Source organism: Sinohyriopsis cumingii, chromosome 14 (genome assembly GCF_028554795.1).
Source record: "Sinohyriopsis cumingii isolate HCF-2022 chromosome 14, ASM2855479v2, whole genome shotgun sequence".
In the NCBI taxonomy this organism is placed as follows: Eukaryota; Metazoa; Mollusca; class Bivalvia; order Unionida; family Unionidae; genus Sinohyriopsis; species Sinohyriopsis cumingii.
The window spans coordinates 104754693-104777988 of record NC_142974.1 but is presented as its reverse complement, the minus strand read 5'-3'; the positions used below and the strand labels follow the sequence as shown (position 1 = coordinate 104777988).

Below are 23296 nucleotides of genomic sequence, written 5' to 3'. Positions count from 1 at the left end.
TACAGATCCTGTGTAATTTAACAGACCCTAGTCACATAGGCAAAATGTAAGTAAAGATAATCAGTACAATTTACAGTCATTAACAAAAAAATAAAAAAATTAGATACAATCACATACAGTATGTTTTAAGCACATGTTACCTTGAATAACGTTAGTCACTATTTACCTTTGAAAATATTAAACATAATGTTTTGATCACAAAAGCACTGTACACCGTTCCCTCGATAACTTGCGCCCGGATAACTCGCGATCCCACTTATAACGCGGTGTTCATCTTGGCTCCCGATTTTTTCCAGAGAAAATATATTTAAAATATCTTTAAAATATGCTGAACATGATAAGAATTGGTAAATTAAACCTTGATACATTTCTTGTTTTATCATCGAAAATGGTGATTAATGCCCATAAAAATAGATTCCATATTTTGAAATTTGCAAGTTCTAAATAAGAATTAATTTCAGAGATCTCGAAAATGCTTAATTACGCGTATTTGGACGCCAATTTTTTGGCTTATTTTATAGGTCCCTCGATAACTTGCACCTCACTTATAGTGCGGTCGATGTTTCTGGACCCTGATGTACGTGGGTTATCGAGGGAGTGGTGTATTATGTACTGTTAGATACCTTTTCATTCGGGATAGATAGATTAATCTAAAAGCAGTTACTGGTGTCTGACCCAAACATTAAATTTTTCATAAATAATTTTTTAAGTTCTCACCACTTTTTTATTGTTGATCACAAGTACTTTTCACCATTGACACTGCTCTGGTGGCCTAAGTGGTTAGAACATCCACCTCAGATGCAGGAGAATCTGGGTTCAAACCCCAGCCAAGTCATACCAAAGACTTATAAAAAAGTTACTAACAGCTGACTCACTAGGCGCTCAGCATTAAGAGGTTAGTGTTAGAATTGGTCGGCCTGGTGTCAGGATAATGTGACTGGGTGGGACAGCATGCTAAATGTCTGCGTCATGATACCTCTGTGCTATACATCACTATAAACTGCCACACTACAAACATCATAGTGATATGACACAGATTGTTAAAGCTGCATTAAAAATTCAAATCACACACACTTCTCACCAGTGTTGTCACTATATATGTTTCATATATATATATATATATACATATATATATATATATATATATATATATATATATATATATATATATATATATATATATATACACAAACACACACACACGCACACACATCAGTCCCACATTTTCGAAACCCATTTAGTTTAGTTCTGTTAGAACTGACATTTGTGATGTGTGAAGAAAATCTAATGTACATGAATTGGATAAAAGGTGGATGTTTTGTCTAAGTGTACATCTCCACTGTCATCCCAATAATTTGATCAAGCATTCACCTCAGCCAAATACCAATCATGAAAGCATGATTTAAATTCCATCTTGTAGAACTTATTGGCATAAATTAAGGTATTGCAACTTGCCTGTGTATTTGCTGGGACATAAATCCAGGTATTGCAACTTACATGTGTATGTGCTGGGACATAAATCCAGGTATTGCAACTTACATGTGTATGTGCTGGGACATAAATCCAGGTATTGCAACTTACATGTGTATGTGCTGGGACATAAATCCAGGTATTGCAACTTACATGTGTATGTGCTGGGACATAAATCCAGGGATCGCAACTTGCATGTGTATGTCCTGGGACATAACTCCAGGTATTGCAACTTACTGTTTATGTGATGGGACATAAATCCAGGTATTGCATTTTACTTGCATATGTGATTAACACAAGCAGTTGTATGATTACTTTTTCCTTTTATTGAGACAGCAGCCTCTTCCAGCAAGGTGCTTTGAAAACATCAGAGTGCTACTGTTTTCTGATCTGAAAGGGGTTTACATGGGGCATCTTGATATAGAACACAATTAATTTTACTATATATTCTCTACATTTGTTTCTCAATACTGACCTTTCCACTGTGTGATAATCAATACAAATCATATGTTAATTTAAAATACCTTCAAAGGTGACTTCAGAGTGAAGTTCTTGGCAAAGGTTCACCAGTCCTGCATTTTTTTTAGAGGCTGGACTGTAACAGTGCAGCATGTAAACAGAACACAGATTTCACTTCCGGATCATCACCAAGGTCTTTATTATTCACTGTGCACTATCGCCGAAATACACATGAACAACTACACCCTGAGCTCATATTCTCAAGAAAAAACAATTACCTTAAAATCCCTACCAAAAATGCATAAATCTAACTCTTCTATCATCACAAATATGAGAGGAAAAAAATGTTCTAAAAATAGACTAGAACTACATTCGTGGGTACTGAACTGGAACTGTTAATTGTGACCTGATTCCATCCGAATATGGTCAGCACACTGAGTAATAGAATGTTTAAGTTAATGTCACATTCCAGTCACTTGAGAGCTGTACTAATTCTGTACAAGCATCTGTGCATCTATCTGACATAGACAAGCGGGAGTGGAAGTAGCAAACCCGATTTGAGAAAGCTAGCTCTTATCATCTCATCCCTAATTGTCAGTAGCGTGATGTGTTGATAGCTGTCTTTAAGAACACCGAAAAAATCTTACTGAAATTTTAATTACGCCTGTGGTAATTAGGCTTGTTTCTTTCATGATACATGGAAAAGGATGTTGGCATATTGTCTGATTAAGACCTCCACACTTATGCCACAGGTGTTATTAATGAATAAATAATAATCAACTTAATTACTAAATTACTTAATTAAATTTGAAACTGAATATTTTTTATAATAACTTTTTGGAGGTATTGCTGTTCAATATTTTCTAATGTATTTTTATTTTTTCAGATGACTAATCTGCAAAGTTAATTACCCATGAATATGCATATTTTCAAAAACCTAACCACATATATTTTATGCCTATGAATTTAAACTGATTCACAGTACATTCTTTTCAAGGAATTTCTTACTGAAAATAAAAGTGTAAGGTTTGAATGTTTCCATACGAGCATTTTTGAGGCTATGTATACAACTGATGTATAAAACATCTGGTTTCTTGCAAATAAGTAAAACTGTCCTTTTACCACATTAACCCATAGCAACGACTTTATGGGGCAGGAGGTAGTAGCCTACTACTGAGCTCTGTAGCGACATGGCCATGTATGATACACTAAAGTGGGTGGTATTATAGAAAGGTAGACAGATGTAGCTCTACAATTATACCAAATAATCTGGAATATCTAGTTGCACTACAAAATACAGATAGAAAAACCTCATTTTTTGGACCCACCTTTTTTACCCAAAATTCGCTCATGGTCGGAATCCGATTTTGTGTCTGGATTTTAGAATTTTTGGTCTCAGATATAAGGCAGACCAGTATGAACTGCAAATAGAGAAATGAGCCTTTGCAAAACGTAGGATAAGATGTGCATTTAGAATAAAGAGTGGTCCCCATCCCAAAATAATGGCTCCGTTTAGCAAAAAAAAAAAAGAAAAGAAGGAACTCCAACTTTTACCTTTCTGCTCATGCGCAAGTCAAATAACCAATGAAAAACGATGTTTCTAACAAGCAGTATGTTATTGAAAGATCACACATTAACCCCTGGAACTTTTTGTCATTTTTGCCTGAAAATCGAGTAGGAAACACATTTTGAAAGCTATTTCTGAATAGACTCGAAAACACCAAATCCCAGTGATCTTTCAATAACATACTGCCTAGTTGTGTTAGAAACATCACTTTATTCTTTTCCATGTTGTTTTGATTGCTGGGATCACTCTTTCCCCATAAAAATGAATGGACTACTCCCAAACTTGGTTTAAAAATGGATGACCGCCTTAAGACAGTTTCACACTTGTTGCAAAGTAAAGTGTAAGAGAATTTAATTCTGATTTGCAGGTTTTATTTAAAACAATTGTTCATCAAATCTGAATATGATTTTCCTCTCAGAAACTCTGATCATACAGTTTTGTTTACAGTAAACAAAATTGTTAATGTTGGACATATGTGGCATATATAACCAGTTCCAGAGGCCTCATATGTATGTGTGTAATGTACGGATGGATGACACACTTTTTGTTGTGTGCCAATATTTCCCAGTAAAGAGTTTCCACCAAAGTGTTCAAAGTCTTTTCTTAATGCCTGACTGGCAAACATATGTACCCAGGTGTTCAAAGTCTTTTCCTAATGCCTGACTGGCAAACATATGTACCCAGGTGTTCAGAGACTTTTCCTAATATCACTGACAAGAAAGAAAAACATCTGTATTCAAACAACTCATGAAATACCGTTACTTGTGCATGATGTCAAATCAGCCAGAATTAGCCAGCTCATGTTAAAATGTATGTTTCTGGTGGAATTATTGCTGTTGTCTTGATTGGAATAGGCATCAGTGATTAATATTTGCAATTAGTTCTCTTTTTTTATTCGTTTTTTCTGAAATTGTTGCAAGTATTTTCAAGAAATTTGGTGAAAGTATTCATTTTGAGGAATAGTACCCATCAGCTAATATTCTTTTGAAGTAGCTGCCTCAGAATTGAAAGAACAAGCTAAGCCATGCAAAAATATAAAAAATATATTATAGTGTTGTAAAAATTGATGCTTCAGCTGTGCAAGTAATTTAGCCAGCATCCAGTTGATAATGAGAAGGCAGACTCATGGGGATAAAAACACAAATAAGATCACATTGACCTCATTTTAAATTAGGATTTGGGATCATGCAAAGGCAGAGGAAGTGAATATTATTAATAACATCATCAGAAATCTTATTTTGTTGCTATTTGCTTGTATATAATTGCCTAACAGCATACAGCATAGATTCTGATCGTTACTTTGTTCTGCTCACAGTTCCAAGTTAACTACATAGTCCCTAATCTGCCTGCATATTATGGTGTAGCAGATAGACTGGGTTTGAATTGTTTTCATTTGTTGTGCATTATGATATTTATGTAACAACAAACAGCCTAGACCCAGATCTTGACTGAACTAAAGGGGGCAGGGGCCAGTTTGTATGTACAAATTTAATGCAATCAGCGCCGACCTAGTATAAAAAATTATAATAAATCAAATACACAAGTGAGTTCAAAAAGGTCCATATTTTTAGATACCTATATTAAAATAAAGCATAAGAATATTATCCACTTGACCAAAGAAGTCAATGGCAGTTCATAGCAGAAGACATTTCATTTTTGACACCATGTGATGCTCACAGCGGAAACACAAGCCCTTTTTCTAGATAACATTTCTGCAAAACAGTGTGTACTAAACAGACTGATGCAATTGAAAATAGTTGTCATCCAAGCCGTTTTTGAGATATTCTATTTGCCCCAAACCCATGTGTTTACTGCTATGGGAGGCTGGCTCTTCTTCCTAGCCGACTATTGGTATTTCACTATCAACATACTGCAGAGTAACTATGAAAGGTGTACATGCCTGACATCAATTTCAACAGTACAAGCCTGGAACACCTAGTTCACAAATATATCCATATCTGTAATTAGTAAACAATAATAGCTGAAAAAGTCACACCATAGCATTAAGTTAAGAATTTTGTCAGGGATCAATTTATGAAACTGGACCCTGCCACCTAAAGCCTAGGTATTATGGGATGGCAGGTAGACTGGGTCTAAACTGTTTTCAACTTCAGTTTCAGTTTGTTGTGTATCATAATAATTGCAGAACCACAAACAGCCTAGAGCCAGATCTTGACGGAATCATGTAGACCCTAATGTGCTTTCACATTATGGGATGGCAGATGGACTGGATCTAAACTGTTTACATAATACAGTAATAGATATGGTTACTTAAGAGTAAAGAACTTGGAGCCAGATCTTGACTTTGCTCTATAGATGAATTTCAGGTGAACCTCATGGACCATAATATGCTTGCTCATTATGGGACGGTAGAAAGACTGGGTCTATTCTGTTTGCCATTTGTTGTGCATTATTACACACCTCAGCTACATAATGGTAACTCTTTTACAGGTATAAATGTGATGGGGGTGAAATGGGTCATTCGGTTGCAGCTGCTGTTATTAATGGTGCTTTTCCTGTCCATCATGGATTTTCTTGTGGGTTCCTTTGTTCATACAGTTCCAGGTAGACTCTTATATTGTAGTGATCTGATCATTTTACATTTATTTCAGAAATTAGCATGGGAGTTTTTTTTCTGATGGCAGGAAAAAAATAGTCTCCAAAATAAAGAATGGATTGACAAGTTAGTAATGAATTTTATGGAAAATGCTCTGAAATATGCTGCTCTACGGCTTTTAAAATTTAAGAAAATTAGTTTAATCTTTTCTATGTTGGATAGAAATCGAAAGTAGAAAGTTGAAATTGTGGAATATTTTTAAAAATGTCATGCAAAATGAACACAGTTGTAAGATTGTATTTTTTACATATAATGAACTCAAATGATGTTTTTTTATATTTCAAAACTGCTTGAAAGTGTTGATTGATTTAGAAAAAAATTCTTATTCTAAGAGGTTATACCTGTATCATATATGATGTCATGACATTACTTTATATGCCTTGAATTGAAGATTACATCATTAGGCAGACATATTATTTTATTACAATATTGTCTATCCATTTGTCTGTCCATATATCCTCTGTCCCATCGCATTTCCACACAATAACTTGTGGATTACCTGCAACTGGGGTTAAGAAAACAAACATGTAAATTTTGGGGTCAGAGGCTAGTGTCATTGTAACAGAAAGGATAATTGTTTTCCACTTAATAGCATTAGTTGTAATTTAGAGCTTTGGACCAAACTTTCAGCATGGCTTGCACTTGGACTAAGGCAGAAACCTATGGATTTTTATATGAAAAGGTCTAAAGACTACCTCATTGTGGCAGAAGGAAGAAATATATTTTTTTTGGCATAACAATGAAATCTAGGTCATGTACCTGTTTTCTGTGTGAGATCCATATTACATCAGTGCTGAATACTGGAATGGAACATGCATAAATATAGCAAATAGGAACCAGAAATCTTCCAAAATATAGAGAAAACTTTCATAGATATCCAGTATTGGTTGTATTTTTCGCTGATTATAATAAGTGGATTGCACATACGCAATGACTTTTTACCAGTATGAGCCAATAATCATGTGGGATAGAATGCCTTGACCTATATAAATAACCAAAATATAAACCACCTGTTATCCCACTACTGCTTTTGCTAGTAAAAAGATTATTTGAAAGCTGTAGTAAGTAAATTGCAAATAGAATGTATTTCAGTAGAGAGAAGATAGAATGTCTTCTATGAGTCAGGCATCTAGATCTTGGTATGAGATGGTGAGACCAAATGAGATGGCAAGACCAAATGAGGAGTTAAAATACTAGTTTAAAATAAATTTTAAAAATCTAACTTTGGGAAAATTTATTCTTGTAACATTATGTGTTATCCTTGTTCGCATATCTGTTCATCTGTCCACTTCTTGATCAAGTTTTGTAAATTAGGTCAGGCACTGCGATGGTGTAGTTGTATTTCACATTTCTAGATTTTATGCGTCTGAAATTGAAAACAAGTATTTTGTAAAGAAGGAAATTCTAAACCTTGTGTTTATCACATACATCAGATGCTGGCGTTACCGGATACAAAGTGATCAACATCTGGAACAACTCTGGCCCTGCCTACCTGCCAGGTGAATCCTTCTTCTCCATCTTTGGTCTCTTCTTTTCCACTGTGACAGGGATCCTCGCAGGAATCAATATGAGCGGAGATCTGAAGAACCCCTTTGTTAATATACCTACTGGTACTCTGTCTGCTTTGGGATTTTCGTAAGTATTTAGAATACATTTGGCAGATAGTGAAATAATAGCTACAGTCATTTATAGGATAGTGATGAATAGTGGTAGTATGACTACACTCTGATCGAATGATACTGACAAATAGTGGAAGTGTGACTACAGTCTATTCTAAGGATACTAACAAATACTGGAATTATGACTACAATATATTCTAATGATACTGACAAATAGTGGAAGTATGACTAGTCTGTTCTAATGATCCTGACAAATAGTGGAAGCATAACTGCATTCAGTTCGTAAGATTTTTATTTTTTTTAAAGTTAGGCTGTAATTCTTATGACAGTGAGAACAGTTCATTAATTATTTCTTTTTTGGACAGTTAATTATTTGACTAGTTGACCAAGTGTCTCTTGTCTTCACTTTAGCATATACTGAGCTGTAATTTTTGTTGTATAAGAAAACATCAATGGGCTTCTGAACTCATTTTAAAAAGCACGTGGTGTTTTGTTACAGTCACAAACTTTATAGGGAGAACTAATTAACGATAATATTTAAAGGTATTGTCTGTGAAGTTCTTTGTCCATTTTTTAATAAGCACTAGTAGATATTGTAATGAAAATAAGAGAGTTTATGCATCAATCATTGTATTTTCTTACCAACAATTAATTATTCATTTTTGTAAAAGTAAAATGGTAATACGGTATTATAGATCTTTTTTGCAAATATAAATCTTCTTAGTAGCAATTTTATGTCTGATAATTTAATGGATTTTATGTCTGAGAATTTAATGGATTTTTCAAAAAATACAAAGTGATATGTACAAGAAAAAAAATTAATACATTGAAACAATTATGATTTTGATAACTGGATTATAGACGAAATATTAAACGGTACGAAAAAATACATGAAATGCGGTACCTTTATTTTCAGCACCTTTCTGTATGTATCATTTGCCCTTGTGTTAGGAGCCACATGTGTCCGCCAATCCTTACAGACTGATTACATGATTGCTGAAAAGGTATATTCATTAACTTCTTTATATTAACTGGTTTAAAGCATGAACTTGATTTATTAAACATTGTATACGCAAGTTCTTGCAACATATTGAATGCAATTTCAGTAACTGAGGTTTTTTTCTAAAGCATTTTAATGTACCTAGGCACTGTGATTCTGCTTACTTTTGTATAAGTATATATTTATTTGTAAATTTATGAATTATGTGACCCAATTAACCATTCCACCATGTAAATATATAAATTATATCACCCATTTAGCAGCTCCACCACTGTAAATACATGAATTATATCAGCCATTTAGCAGTTCCACCATGTAAATATATAAATTATATCACCCATTTAGCAGTTCCACCATTGTAAATACATGAATTATATCAGCCATATAGCAGTTCCACCATGTAAATATATAATTTATATCACCCATTTAGCAGTTCCACCACTGTAAATACATGAATTATATTAGCCATTTAGCAGTTCCACCATGTAAATATATAAATTATATCGCCCATTTAGCAGTTCCGCCACTGTAAATACATGAATTATATCAGCCAGATAGCAGTTCCACCATGTAAATATATAAATTATATCACCCAGTTAGCAGTTCCACCACTGTAAATACATGAATTATATCAGCCAGATGGCAGTTCCACAATGTAAATATATAAATTATATCACCCAGTTAGCAGTTCCACTACTGTAAATACATGAATTATGTCAGCCATATAGCAGTTCCACTATGTAAATATATAAATTATATCACCCAGTTAGCAGTTCCACCACTGTAAATACATGAATTATATCAGCCAGATTACAGTTCCACCATGTAAATACATGAATTATATCAGCCAGATAGCAGTTCCACTATATAAAAAACCATGTATAACACCAGTTATCATGTTCCACCATGTAAGTACATGAATTTTATTACACAGCAGTTCCAGCATGAAAATACATGAATTATTTTACACAGTTAGCATTTCCACTATATAAATACATGAAGAATAATATCAGCAGTTCCACCATGTAAATCAGTCTAACTGAGCTCCTTCTTATCTTATTAGCAGTGACTATTTAGACACTGTCTGCTAAGATAAGTAATTTCATGAAGACATCAGTCATTGGTCAGCCTGTAAGAACTGGTCCTGAAATCCAGTTTTAGATATAAATTTATCAGTTACTTTGAACTTAAAATGTAGATGGTGCACCGTAGTCACCCCTTTTCAAATTGATCAGGCATTGTATTGGTGATGCCTACCATGCATCAATTAGATTTATGCACTTCAATTTTAGTACCATTTACAATGAAGAAAATAACATTCATTTTGCACCATTGTGCTTGCTTTGACACCATTGCTGGTACCATATGCTTGGACTCGTACACTGCTCTTGTATGTATTATACGTATTGTTTCAAAATTATGCATAAATAATCATTATGTAACGAATTAGAGATATAATTTGCCCAACAGCTTCCTTAATTTGCAAGTAACCTATGGAAAAAACTTTCAATTTTACACAATTTCCATTTATGCCATAACCTCAGGAATGTGTCTGTGGCATAAACGGAACATCACCTGTATGTTGCCCATATATGAATGGAAGATTCAGTATACTGACTTCAAAATTTATGTGAAATCTACATCTTCATCATACCAGGGAAAACGTTGAATGAAAACTTTGCAAACAAATTTAATAACATTAAACAACAATTGAACAGTGCCATCCTTTATATAGAACATATATTTGTGTTGATGTGCCGTTAAAGACAAAACAAAACCTATTTTGCCATGTTGAATACCCTCTGATGCTGGCCTTATTATGGGTACCTAATTATAATGTATTACAACTTGTCCTTGAGATTTTATGCTGTTTAGAATTTGCATTCTGGGGCCATCATTGCTGTACAATTTCAGGTGTCAATCATTGGAGTATTGTGGCTGGCAGGGCTTTATATTTCCTCTGTGTCATCTTGTATGGGCAGTCTGTACGGTCCACCCCGCATCCTTCAGACCATTGCTAATGAGAACGTTGTCCCAGTCATTCGAATTCTTGGCCGTGGTGTAAGTCGTACAATGCTATTGTTATTTATTGCCCCTTTTTCAGAATTTTCACTAGTATTTCTACATAGTTTGTTTCACATTAAAGTAGGTCTGTTCCATTTAAACATACATGGTACCCAGGAAGGCAGTTTTTAAACAAAATATATGCCATAGTACTTTGGTTTCACAGAGTTCATATTAAAATAATAAGAAAATTCTAATTGCATCCATGGATGAGTACCCCACATTAGAAGTGCTTTCCCTGGTTCCCAGATATGTTTACTGGAACAGCCCTCAATGTACAGAAAGATAAAATTGAAAGATATAATGGGATTTTCTCTGTGCATATATTTTTTTGATGTGGTAGTTAGTAGAATTGTATCTGTAACAGAGCCCAATAGATGCTATGAGAAAGAAATTGAAAGATGTGTCCCTTACTGCACATCGAATGTTAAAAAACACACTTCATTATACATTTATGCTAATGATATAGCCATTTTAATACCAGAATCCTGAAATTATCATTTTGTATATGTTCCACTTATATTAGCAAATTAGTAATAATTACGCTTATGCATATCAAGGGGTTGCAATGTCAAATTCAATTCGAAGATTTTATTACATATGTGTTGGTAAGCTGGCTAGCCCTCAGTTTGGTAGTACCAGTAATTTGGTTGTGTTGGTAAGCTGACTAGCTCTCAGTATGGTAGTACCAGTAATTTGGTTGTGTTGGGGGTAAGCTGGCTAGCCCTCAGTTTGGTAGTACCAGTAATTTGGTTGTGTTTGATTACCTGGCTAGCCCTCAGTTTGTTTGTACCAGTAAATTGGTTGTGTTGTTAAGCTGGCTAGCCCTAATTTGGTTGTGACACAAAGCAAGTGGTCATTTTGGTACAGATCAGATGTTTGAGATGTGTTTGAAAATGAAATACTCGTTTATATGTCAGGTCCAACTGCAAATGGCATTGACTCTGACCTGCTTTCACATAATCTGCCAGCATAATGACATTGACTCTGACCTGCTTTCACATAATCTGCCAGCATAATGGCATTGACTCTGACCTGCTTTCACATAATCTGCCAGGATAATGGCATTGACTCTGACCTGCTTTCACATAATCTGCCAGCATAATGGCATTGACTCTGACCTGCTTTCAGATAATCTTCCAGCATAATGGCATTGACTCTGACCTGCTTTCACATAATCTGCCAGCATAATGGCATCAAATATGTAGTTTTGCTGTTGGATATAACATGTAAATAAGTATATAGTTATTGTAGGTAGTCAGAATCAGGTTCCTGTTAAGAGCCAATTAGTGTTAGATATTTGTATGATGCTTCAGGTAGTAGAGCTTCTGGTCATTTTGTATATTTTATTTTAATTGAATGTATGTGTACATACGTTGGTATTCAACCACGTGAATCTAGCATGACTGGATATGAAACAGAAGGTCTTACCATGCCGATATGTTCCATTTTTTTGAATACATAGTTGCACATAACCAAGTGTTCTGCTCTAATGTGTGTGGCTGCATCTGTGTATGTCACTTTTATGGTTCCAATTTGTAATTGATTCTGTTTGGAAATATAGTTTTAGTATATTTCTGTTATAGTAATTGAATGTCTTTGAATTGGTATTACCCCCATGAATTTAGCCCTTTATGTTCCTATATAACAAACTTTTAAGTAGTTCTTCAATTTTTTATCTGGAGCTTTGAGGGTCCTTTTTACTTTTTCTTCCATTTCAGAGAGGTCCGAATAAAGTGCCGGTGTATGCCCTCATGTTAATAACTTTGGTATCGTTAATATTTGTTTTTGTCGGTGATGTGAATACTTTAGCCTCCATCACAACAACCGCATTTATGATGTGTTACTGTGCTGTGAACTATTCTTATTTTGCTCTTGCCATGAGTTATGACAAACGTCAGGAACTTGAACTTCGATTCAGACCAAAAGAACAGGAACGCAGACAAAGCAAGGAGATGTCCAATGGAGTGGCAGGGTATGGATCAACCACAACCACAATTTACCCGTACCGCAATAAAGATTCCTTTGAGAAAGTTGCTGTTGATTTGGACAAATTATTCCCAGAGAGACTGACCCATAGAGGGCAGCACCATCTTATTCAACAAACAGGTCAAAGTGCATCATCACCTCTTTCACCAGAGGCTGACTTTGATGCTACGAAACATTCCAGGTCAACCGACAGTGTTTCAGAACAAAGTGATTCATCATATTTACTTCTTGGGCAAGGTAACATTTAATACCATAATGGTATATTTGTCTTTTCAGTTTTATTGTTGCTTATAAATACCAGCTTCTCTAACCCAGTGCCTTTCTCCTATCCACAATCAAGTCTATTTATGTTTACCTCAGCTGGCTGTAAAGGCCAAGTGTGTTTATGGTATTGTTAAGCATCCATTGTCCATCAACACTTGCTATTTTCAATTTCTTCTATAAAAAAACACACTAAACCAATTTAGCAGGGATCATCCTGACATGAAATCCTTTCAGATTTGTACAAATGAGGTTAATTCACCATCAAATATGGCTGCATTTACTAAACATAGAAAACCTTTCAAACCTCTCAACAGACTTTTAAAAACATTAACAAAAAGCATCCAGGCCTGAAGACCTTTCAGTTCGTATCATCCATTTTGATCAGATTTCGAATATTTTTGCCATTATTAAAAATAGAAAAACCTTTTAACAATTTCTCAAGACCTGCACAGCAGGACTGGACTGCCTTTGATTAAAAGCTTCTCTGCTTGTAGAAATTCTTTCAGGTGTGCACAAATGATGCTAAATTGTATTAAAATATGACTTGCAAGTTACTAGAAATAGAAAAACCTTTTAAAGACCTCACAAAAACTGATTGACAGAATTTGACCAAATTTGACAGAAAGAAATGTCATGACTATACGATCTTAAACTACATAACAGAAAGAAGCAGAACCAACCAATTCAGTGAAATTCAACAAATAATTTATTTTCCTAGAATACAAAGTAGAAATTGAAAATGAACCTTCATGTTCTAAATTAAATCCCAAATAATCTTGAAAGTTTAGTGTGTTCTGAATGAATTCCAGTAGGGTTCTGAATGAATTACAATCTTGGCTGTAATGATGTACCAATAGCCTTGAATAAGTTGGAATATGGGCTGTTATTGTCAAGATCTCAGACAAGTTAGCTTAAATCATTGGATACCATTGAGGTGATCTTGCGTCAATTTAGCAGAGCTAGATGCCACTGGGTATTTCATATCTGATTGTATTCAAGTTAGGAATCGGATGCTTATATCAGTAGGATCTCAGACATAGTCTATTTTGAGCAAGATTTACACGTCTTGCTTCTAATTAGCTTATTATCTCTCAGGAAGTTATGTTTCTAATCTCCGTGCATATTAATGTAGTGTTAACTGAGCTGATCACAACACTTGAGATTGTATTTCTGATTCAGTCATGATTGTCAGGCTTGATAAATTGACTTAAATTGTCCCGATTTATAAATGAGGTGATCTTTCTTCTAATTGGCTTGGCTTGTTATCCCTCACTGATCCTGCCTCTAATTGGCTTGGCTTGTTATCCCTCACTGATCCTGCCTCTAATTGGCTTGGCTTGTTATCCCTCACTGATCCTGCCTCAAATTGGCTTGGTTTGTTATCCCTCACTGATCCTGCCTTTAATTGGCTTGGCTTGTTATCCCTCACTGATCCCGCCTCTAATTGGCTTGTTATCCCTCACTGATCCTGTCTCTAATTTGATTGGCTTGTTATCCCTCCTCACTGATCCTGCCTCTAATTGGCTTGGCTTGTTATCCCTCACTGATCCTGCCTCTGATTGCCTTGGCTTATTATCACTTACTGATCCTGCCTCTGATTGCCTTGGCTTGTTATCCCTCGCTAATCCTGTCTCTAACTGGCTGAGCAATATCAACACATATTAATGAACTGGTCCTGCATCAGATTGGTTGAGTTTGTCAATGCTTTATCAACTCTATTTCTAATCTGATTGGCTGAGTTTGTCAATGCTTTATCAACTCTATTTCTAATCTGATTGGTTGAGTTTGTCAATGCTTTATCAACTCTATTTCTAATCTGATTGGTTGAGTTTGTCAATGCTTTATCAACTCTATTTCTAATCTGATTGGTTGAGTTTGTCAATGCTTTATCAACTCCATTTCTAATCTGATTTTTTTGTCAGACTTGGTACATAGGCTTATATGAGCAAGATATCATTTGAGTTTTATTCGAAACAAGGATGATGCTTATTAATGAGCTGATCTTTTTCGGATTGAGTTTCTTAAAGGCTATTTCTGATCAGTCATATCCTGACTGGGATTTAGGCTGATATCATCAAGATGTTGGATGAATTTTGACGTGAGCAAGGCCTATAATTGGCTGATGCTTTTTACCACTATAAAGACTATTTTTATAGAATTTGTAAATAGGCATCTATAATCAGAATCTCAGTTAAACAAATATTAGTGAGATCCATTCGGTTAGTGTTTTATAATTAAAAAATCTTGAACTTATGGACACACTTTAAGGAAACCAGGATTGTTTGGTTTTAAACTTAATGCCTGTGTGTTTGCTGGTAATTAAAGCATTGGCACTCATTTCTGTTGGTAAAAATGAGAAACATTTGATAACATCCCCTTTCATCCTTCTAATGCTTGTGAATTGAACAGAGGCAAAGTTCACTTCAGTCAGTGAATGGATACTTATTTATCTTCGAAAATGCTTGCAGATAAATTTAATGATATCAGGAACTTGCTGATTGGCCATTTTTCTACAAATACAATCCTGTATCAGTCTGAAGCGCATAAGAGGTTATTGACCTTTTTGTCAAAAGCTATTACAAAATCAATAATGGCAGTGTATAATTTAATACTGCTGCTCACAACCTTCGAAATCGTTAAATAAAGTAAAAATTCAATTGTTGACTTATTGGCTTGAAAACCAAACTGATTATCAGTCATTTTGCTGTATGTTTTTGTTGATTTAAACAGTTTTTCAATCAGTAAAATAAGAATATACTTTACCAAGTTTATTATTGTGCATTATTCCCCTGTAGTTCTTTATATCATTTTTGTCACATCTTTTGTGTATTAGAACAGTAAGACCACATTTCACCTTGCATCTGGATTAATTCCTTTTGTAGAAAGAACAATTAACAGTTTTAAAGAAAATGATAATATTTTATCAAATAAACATTGATCTGTTTGCAAACAGACTTGAATCCAAGCCCCCACTTTTGTTTTTGGACAAAGATTTAGCAAATTATTTTTTACCTCATCTAATACATTGTTAGATTTTAGTACAGAATCTATACTTTTTATATCATTATAATAACTGGCTATCGGACTTTCAGGACTGGAATCACAGGAGGCATAAATATTAGTTAAATGCTTGCAGAAATCAACCTCTGTTTAGTTTTAATCATTCGCTTTACTCCTAATAATGTATTTATTTCCTTACTGTTTGGAGACAACTTATTGCTGTTGTTGTTGTTATAGGGTTTAACGCCATTTTTCAGCACAAGATAGGCTATACATGGCGGCCAGTATTAATGGTGGAGGAAGAACCGGGAAAACCCCTGAAAGAACCACCGACCCACAAGAAGCTACCGGCAAGCTTTCTCACATATCCACATTTGCCGAGCCCGAGACTTGAACCCACGCAGACAGAGGTGAGATGGCAGTGATCCGTGACGAACAGCGCTTTAGACCACTCGGCCACTCGGGGCCCCCAACTTATTGCAGATCCCACTAAATATAATCCTTTGTTTTTTAAACTTTATTAATGTCCTCATTTTGATTCTATTATGTTTTTATTCTTTCAGAAAATTCATCCTAATTTCGTTAGTCTTGTGTCTCGAATATTTGTCTCTAATTTGATCATGATCTGAATAGGCTTTAGAAATGCTCTTCATTGAACCATTCATCCCCCCACCAAATCATATCAGACTATCACATGTTTAATATTACGCTGTATATGCTTTGCCAAAATATTTAAAGGCTGTACCATACACAAGAGTCTGTGACACTATTCATGACTTCACCCACGGTTTGGATCATCACATTAAATGGCAAGTTCATTGAAAATTGAGTCATTTTTTTAAGAGAATTCCTAAAATCATGTATTTTTAGGTCATTCCAGATGATCTGTTTGACATCATCCTTGTTCTTGTTTATTTTTAGTAGTTCTGTCACATTGTTCACGCCATAATTAAAACATTATGTACATTGGAGTAAGAGTATTTATTGACTCCATAATTAAAACATTATTTATATACATTGGAGTAAGAGTATTTATTGACTCCATAATTAAAACATTATTTATATACATTGGAGTAAGAGTATTTATTGACTCCATAATTAAAACATTATGTACATTGGAGTAAGAGTATTTATTGACTCCATATTTAAAACATTATGTACATTGGAGTAAGAGTATTTATTGACTCCATAATTAAAACATTATGTACGTTGGAGTAAGAGTATTTATTGACTCCATATTTAAAACATTATGTACGTTGGAGTAAGAGTATTTATTGACTCCATATTTAAAACATTATGTACGTTGGAGTAAGAGTATTTATTGACTCCATATTTAAAACATTATGTACGTTGGAGTACAAATATTTATTGCCCTAGCTGTCATAACTAAATAACTTTTTTAGAACAAGTGAACTTAAGAAACGATGGAAAATAAAATAGTAATGACAACTAATAGGTACTCTATATTTCCAAATCTTAGCATATTATTCATAATCATGTTTGTTTACAAAACATTCCACACAGGAGCCCGCCATTGCTTATGAGTGACTGTCATTCATGTATAATCCTCACTCTCGACTTCAATTATGTGCATTTGTCTGCCTCAAATAATGTTGAAATGATTTATCGAGAAATCTTCTTGTTTGATTTTTATTTTCCACACTTGGAGTACTTATGGAATAATATGCTGTCCAGTGTCCATCCTTCTGTTAACACAAGATTGATATTGCTGTTTCTCCAAAACTATTTGAAGAACTGGCTTGAAACTTTAGACACACACATTTAATCCATGGTCCAGTTTGGCATAAATGAAAATGGTCTATCACAGACATCCAATATGGCCACCAACAAATGGCCATCTTGAAAATCTTGGCATTGATACTCCTCAGGAATGGTGGTCATATCAAGATGGTGTTTCCACCTTATGACTTCTCATGATGTCTACTTGGTCATAAATGAAAATGTTGCTGCGCTGATGTCCAACAGTGACATCATAGCAGACATCTTGAAAATCTTGTTACCACTACTGCTTCTGAATGGAAAGTTGATCAGCATGGGGTTTTCACTGGAAGACTTCTTATAATGTCTGCTTGGATTTTAAATAAAATTTGTGCTGCTAGAGTTACAAGCTTTAAAATATTTGATTTATACTATTACTACATGAAAAATCACATCATCATTGGGTCTTGACCTGAAGTTCATATGGAAAATCTTTTTGCTGCCAAATTCTGATAATAATTATGTCCTAAATGGCAGTGGTATCTGATCTCCTATATGGCTGTCACAGTGAACACATTGAAAATCATAGAATTAATTTTTCTGCATGGGATGGACTTATAAACAAGTGGGTTTTCACCAAAAGTCATTTAATTGTGTCCAGTCTATCCTAAATTAAAATGATAATATTCTTATGTCCAATATGGCTGCCACAGCTACCAATTGTATAGTCTCCGAAATGTCAAGGATAGTCTCAGTACATGCCAGTTAAAAAGAAGAATTGGTCTTGATTTCTGGAGACTCTTTTTGGTCAGAAGAGTATCAGTCTGTTCATGTGGACTGTTGTTAAATGTAAAATTATTTTTTATTAGGGTTAAAGAAGTGTACATGCATATTAATTACACATTTATTATTAATGAATTATGACAGGCCAATTACTTACATCATATACTTTGGACCCACCTTCCACCCCACCTACCCTGTTAATCACAAAACTCCCATTTGGATCTGAAAAAAACACCAGTGCCTTTACAGATGTAACAGGTATGGTATATGGTTGAAACCCAAAAATTTATTGATACATTTAAAGGTTTTTATTAACTATTTTTTTTATTAAATATTTATTATTTATTTATTAATAATATTTATTTTTATTTTAAAATATCTCATGAAGTATTAACTATCACAGTGATGATTACAGACATTTTAAATTGATTGGTCATATGGAAAGTAAATATGTTTGTCCTCTTCTCATTTTTTTTTCAGGTGAAAGCAAAGGCTCTCCAAATACAGAAATTACCAAGCAGCCACGTTCTTGGTACTCATTTTTATGCAATAGATGGCTGTCCTTGCTCGGAGTAAGCAAATTTATCATCGATTTATCCCAGCTTTACGAATAAATTTTTTCTTCAAATAGTGTAATAAACTTTTCTTTCCCTTAAAAGTAAAACAGATAAGGTTTACAGCAAAATCGGGATGTATAGCATGTATGAACTGTATATCATGACAAATAGGAATATTGTCAATGATCTATTTTTGTTGGTATCAATTTTCATGGTTTTGCCAAAGTATAAAACATCAGTACTTGAAATTCATTGTTCTGGAAAGGTGTGATATTGTTTCCTTGAAAGGAGCATCAATTTATTGGGTCATTTAATTCTGATATTTCATTCATGGTTTTGGAATGGTGTCATTGTTCATTGGGTCATTTAATTCATGGTTTGTAGCCACATAATCCATGAAAAAAGGTATCCAGCGAAAATAGGTACTGGACATAAATATTACTTGCAATAAAGGTAAGAGAGAAAAATAAGAGCAGAATAATCTTATGTTGGAGTTTTACCTTACAAATTTAACACACCATATATAATCACTTAAAAGTTATGTCAGACTGCAAGAGCAACATGGACTCTTATCTATTGTTGTATACTTTTCAAGCAGATTACGTACCTGCTCTATTCTCAAACAGTGTTGGGTATTTTTGAAAACTCAAAATGGTATTTTCAGGTCCCAACGGGGATCAGTATACATGACCCAGAAATTACTGGAAATTAAAATTTGATATTGTGTGTGTCTAATGCTTGGGTTAAGAACAAAGCCCATCAGTTTTGGGGTCATAAGGTCAAAGATTAAGGTCATAGCAACTGAAATGAAGGAAAGTGGTCAGATATTTACATAGAGGACTTTTAACCCTTTAAGCCCCGATCCCGTCTGTAGGCGTGATCCGGTTTCTGCATTCAATGGCCGATCCCGCCTGTAGTCGTGATTTTTTTACTGCATTCAGTGGCCGATCCCGTCTCCAAGCGTGATGAATGTGTGTTAGATTCAACGTCTCTGATTGGTTAGAAATAGGTTTATTCCAAGAACTAACAACTATTAAACCAATCAGAAATGATTTTACTTTCATTTGCGGAAATTTGAATTGTTCAGAAGCTAAGGGCTCCTGTTTTGAAAGCGGTTTAACTACACGTGTTGTGGTCATGAAAAATCATAAATGATGGCGGACGTAAGAGTGATTTTTGATGAGAGTAAAAATGAGGAGTTTCTCGGGTTTGATTTTGAAAATACTGAGCAAGCTGATGAAAGATATGTTCGGCAGTTGGATATTTTGTGAGATTTCGATTCGGACATAGAAGTTTCTGAGATTGAACCGTCCGAAGATGAGGATGCTGACAGCGATGATGATCTAGTTCTTGCGGATAAATGTTGCACATAATTTTGTAAATTCTGTATAAATAAGTCGTGAAAGACTTGGACAAATAGGGAAAAATAATACACCACTGTGTAGACAAATTCATTTGCAATAAATGGTGAAACTTTCTTGGATTTTAATTGGATATAAGCAGAGAAATTAAGGTAAGAGTGAATGCATGTGTACGATGTTTACAAAATTTTTCAAACAGGTAAAAACTCTGGGGCACACGCAGCTAGACACAGCTTAGCGCTGCTGGGGCATAGCAGCAGTGATACTGATAACGGGTCTGGGGCTGAATGAGTTAAGCACTGGTGATTGTATAATGTGAAGCTTATTATACTCCTGTTTATTGTTCGAAAGATGCTCAGTTAATAAAAGAAAAAGCCTTTTAGAAATCATTTAATAAATCTCTCATGCAGATCTGTAATATTCTTGCATTTTCCTTCAATCATGTATTGCTCTAGACAGCACCATTTTAAATATCTTTGTAATGGTCAAGTACTTTTGAACATGTCAGCATTTTGCATCATGTTATGTAAATGTAAACAAGTAATATATTCTACAAAAAGGATAATTGTTTCTTTTTTGTGGAGAATGATCTCTTGAAATGAACTGGCACTTCATCGATATTTGACAATGAATTTCACCTTTAAAAATTGAAGGTACTTGACAATGCTTCTTTTAAGATGAATAAAAATGTAAATATTTAAGTTCTGTTTCTGAAAACCAATCTGATGAAAGTTTCTTTAGTAATTCAGTATAAAATTTTTAATGCCTTGAATTTAATTAGGGGAATTAATTTCATGCACAGTGTTTGCTTTAACCATTTTGATTGGTTAATATCAGTGTGTCTGGCTGTCAAGCATACAAAAGTTCCCTCCCTTGCTGTTGTGCTACATTGCTAACTGCCAGTGGTGGCACAATTATTTTATAATTCTTACCACTGCAACATCAGTGGTTTATCTTTACTCTCTAAAAGAATTGCCCTGGATTTTTTTCAATACATTTGTTTTAAGATTATGTTGCATAATTGGATGCATACCAGATGTCAGTTCCTGGATTAACTCCCTTGAATCAATATTGACTGAATTATCAAGATAGAAAAATGAAGACAAACTCGACTGGCCCTCTGTCTTGATCAAAGCAACGGAAAATAAAATGTTATAAAGACAATTACAATATTTAGAACTGAAAAAGGACACATTACACAAAAAAATGCAACTGGAAATGAAATTTTTGATGGGGAATAAGGTCATGGGCAATAAAACAAAAGTCCAATCTGCCATTGCATTGAGTCATGGCATCATGCTAGATTAAAATGGTTTTCAGGAAACACTAATACCAGATTTGTGTTCTCAAAGTCTAAAAGACTTACACTGAACACTAATATTAGATTTGTTTTCTCAAAGTTTAAAATGGCTTACACTGAACACTAATACCAAATTTGTGTTCTCAAAGTCTAAAATGGCTTACACTAAACACTAATACCAAATTTGTGTCCTCAAAGTCTAAAATAGTTTAAACACTAATACCAGATTTGTGTTCTAAAAGTCTAAAATAGCTTACACTGAACACTAATATCAGATTTGTATTTTCAAATGCTAAACTGCCTAACAGGAAACACTGAAATTTGTGTTCTCAGAGGCTAAAATTTTGTACAGGAAATACTAATATCAGATCTGTGTTCTCAACATAGCTCAGCGCCTGTTGCTGTCTGATGTATACAACATAGTTCCAGGACTGTTGGTGTATAATGTATAAAATATAAATGTTCAGTCCATTTTTCCATATCACACATTAAGGCTATGCCTATTGACCTGTCTTCACTGACGCCAGCATGCTCATTAGCTGCATTAAATCATTCTTTTATAAATTACAATTTGTTTTCTATTTTGATTACACAATACATGTATAGCTAAAAATATATGAACAGTTTGAAAGAAGAGTAATTATAATAAAGATAAAACCACATGTTTTGTTCCAAGCCGAGAAATGAACTTTGTTTGATATGGCTTAGTAATAAACTATCAGCCAAACAGCCTCATTGTATTCATGAATCATATTAAACTTACAGCCATCCCTTTGCCATATCAGACTTATTCTTTCTGAAGACTAGGTGACAAACACATTGTTTTATAAATACAGTTCATGTTATAACATTGATGTATAAACAGGGTCATGATCATGGCTAATTGTGTGTATACAGTGCATATTGTAACATTAATGTGTAAATAGGGTAATGATCATGGTTAATTGTGTGTATAGAGTGCATATTGTAACATTAATGTGCAAATAGGGTTATGATCAGGGTTAATTGTGTGTATACAGCGCATATTGTAACATTATTGGATAAATAGGGTTATGATCATGGTTAATTTTATAGTTATGATCATGGCTAATTGTATAGTTATGATCATGGTTAATTTTATAGTTATGATCATGGCTAATTGTATAGTTATGATCATGGTTAATTTTATAGTTATGATCATGATTAATTTTATAGTTAGGAACATGGTTAATTTTATGGTTATGATCATCGTTAATTTTTATACTTATGGTGGCACTCTACAGTTTCATATTTTGCATAGGGTTAGAATTTTAAAGAAAAAGAATTTACCCAGCTTTCCTCACTGGTTATACTGGCTATTTAAAAAAGACCTTGTATATCTTAGGTATAGTTCAAAGGACCTTTAGTTCCCTTTACTTTTGTGTATGATTGATGGGTGTAATATGGGTTATAGAGTATACAGCTTGGCCTTACTCCAGATGTGCACTGTTCAAAAAAGTGTTAGCTCCACTTGATCATTTTCACTTCCTGAAATTCAGAGGTAAATTA

General features: G+C 34.2%; 1 protein-coding gene across 1 annotated transcript in view; it reads left to right on the top strand.

Annotated features, from left to right (window-relative positions):
• Positions 1-23296, top strand: part of LOC149784542 (solute carrier family 12 member 8-like) — a 55105-nt gene that overhangs the window by 13898 nt on the left and 17911 nt on the right. The window contains exons 5-10 of the mRNA XM_089932629.1: positions 5948-6061; positions 7547-7748; positions 8649-8736; positions 10647-10793; positions 12518-13022; positions 19032-19123. Coding sequence (XP_089788755.1) covers positions 5948-6061; positions 7547-7748; positions 8649-8736; positions 10647-10793; positions 12518-13022; positions 19032-19123 — 1148 coding nt within the window. The remainder of the gene's footprint in view (positions 1-5947; positions 6062-7546; positions 7749-8648; positions 8737-10646; positions 10794-12517; positions 13023-19031; positions 19124-23296) is intronic.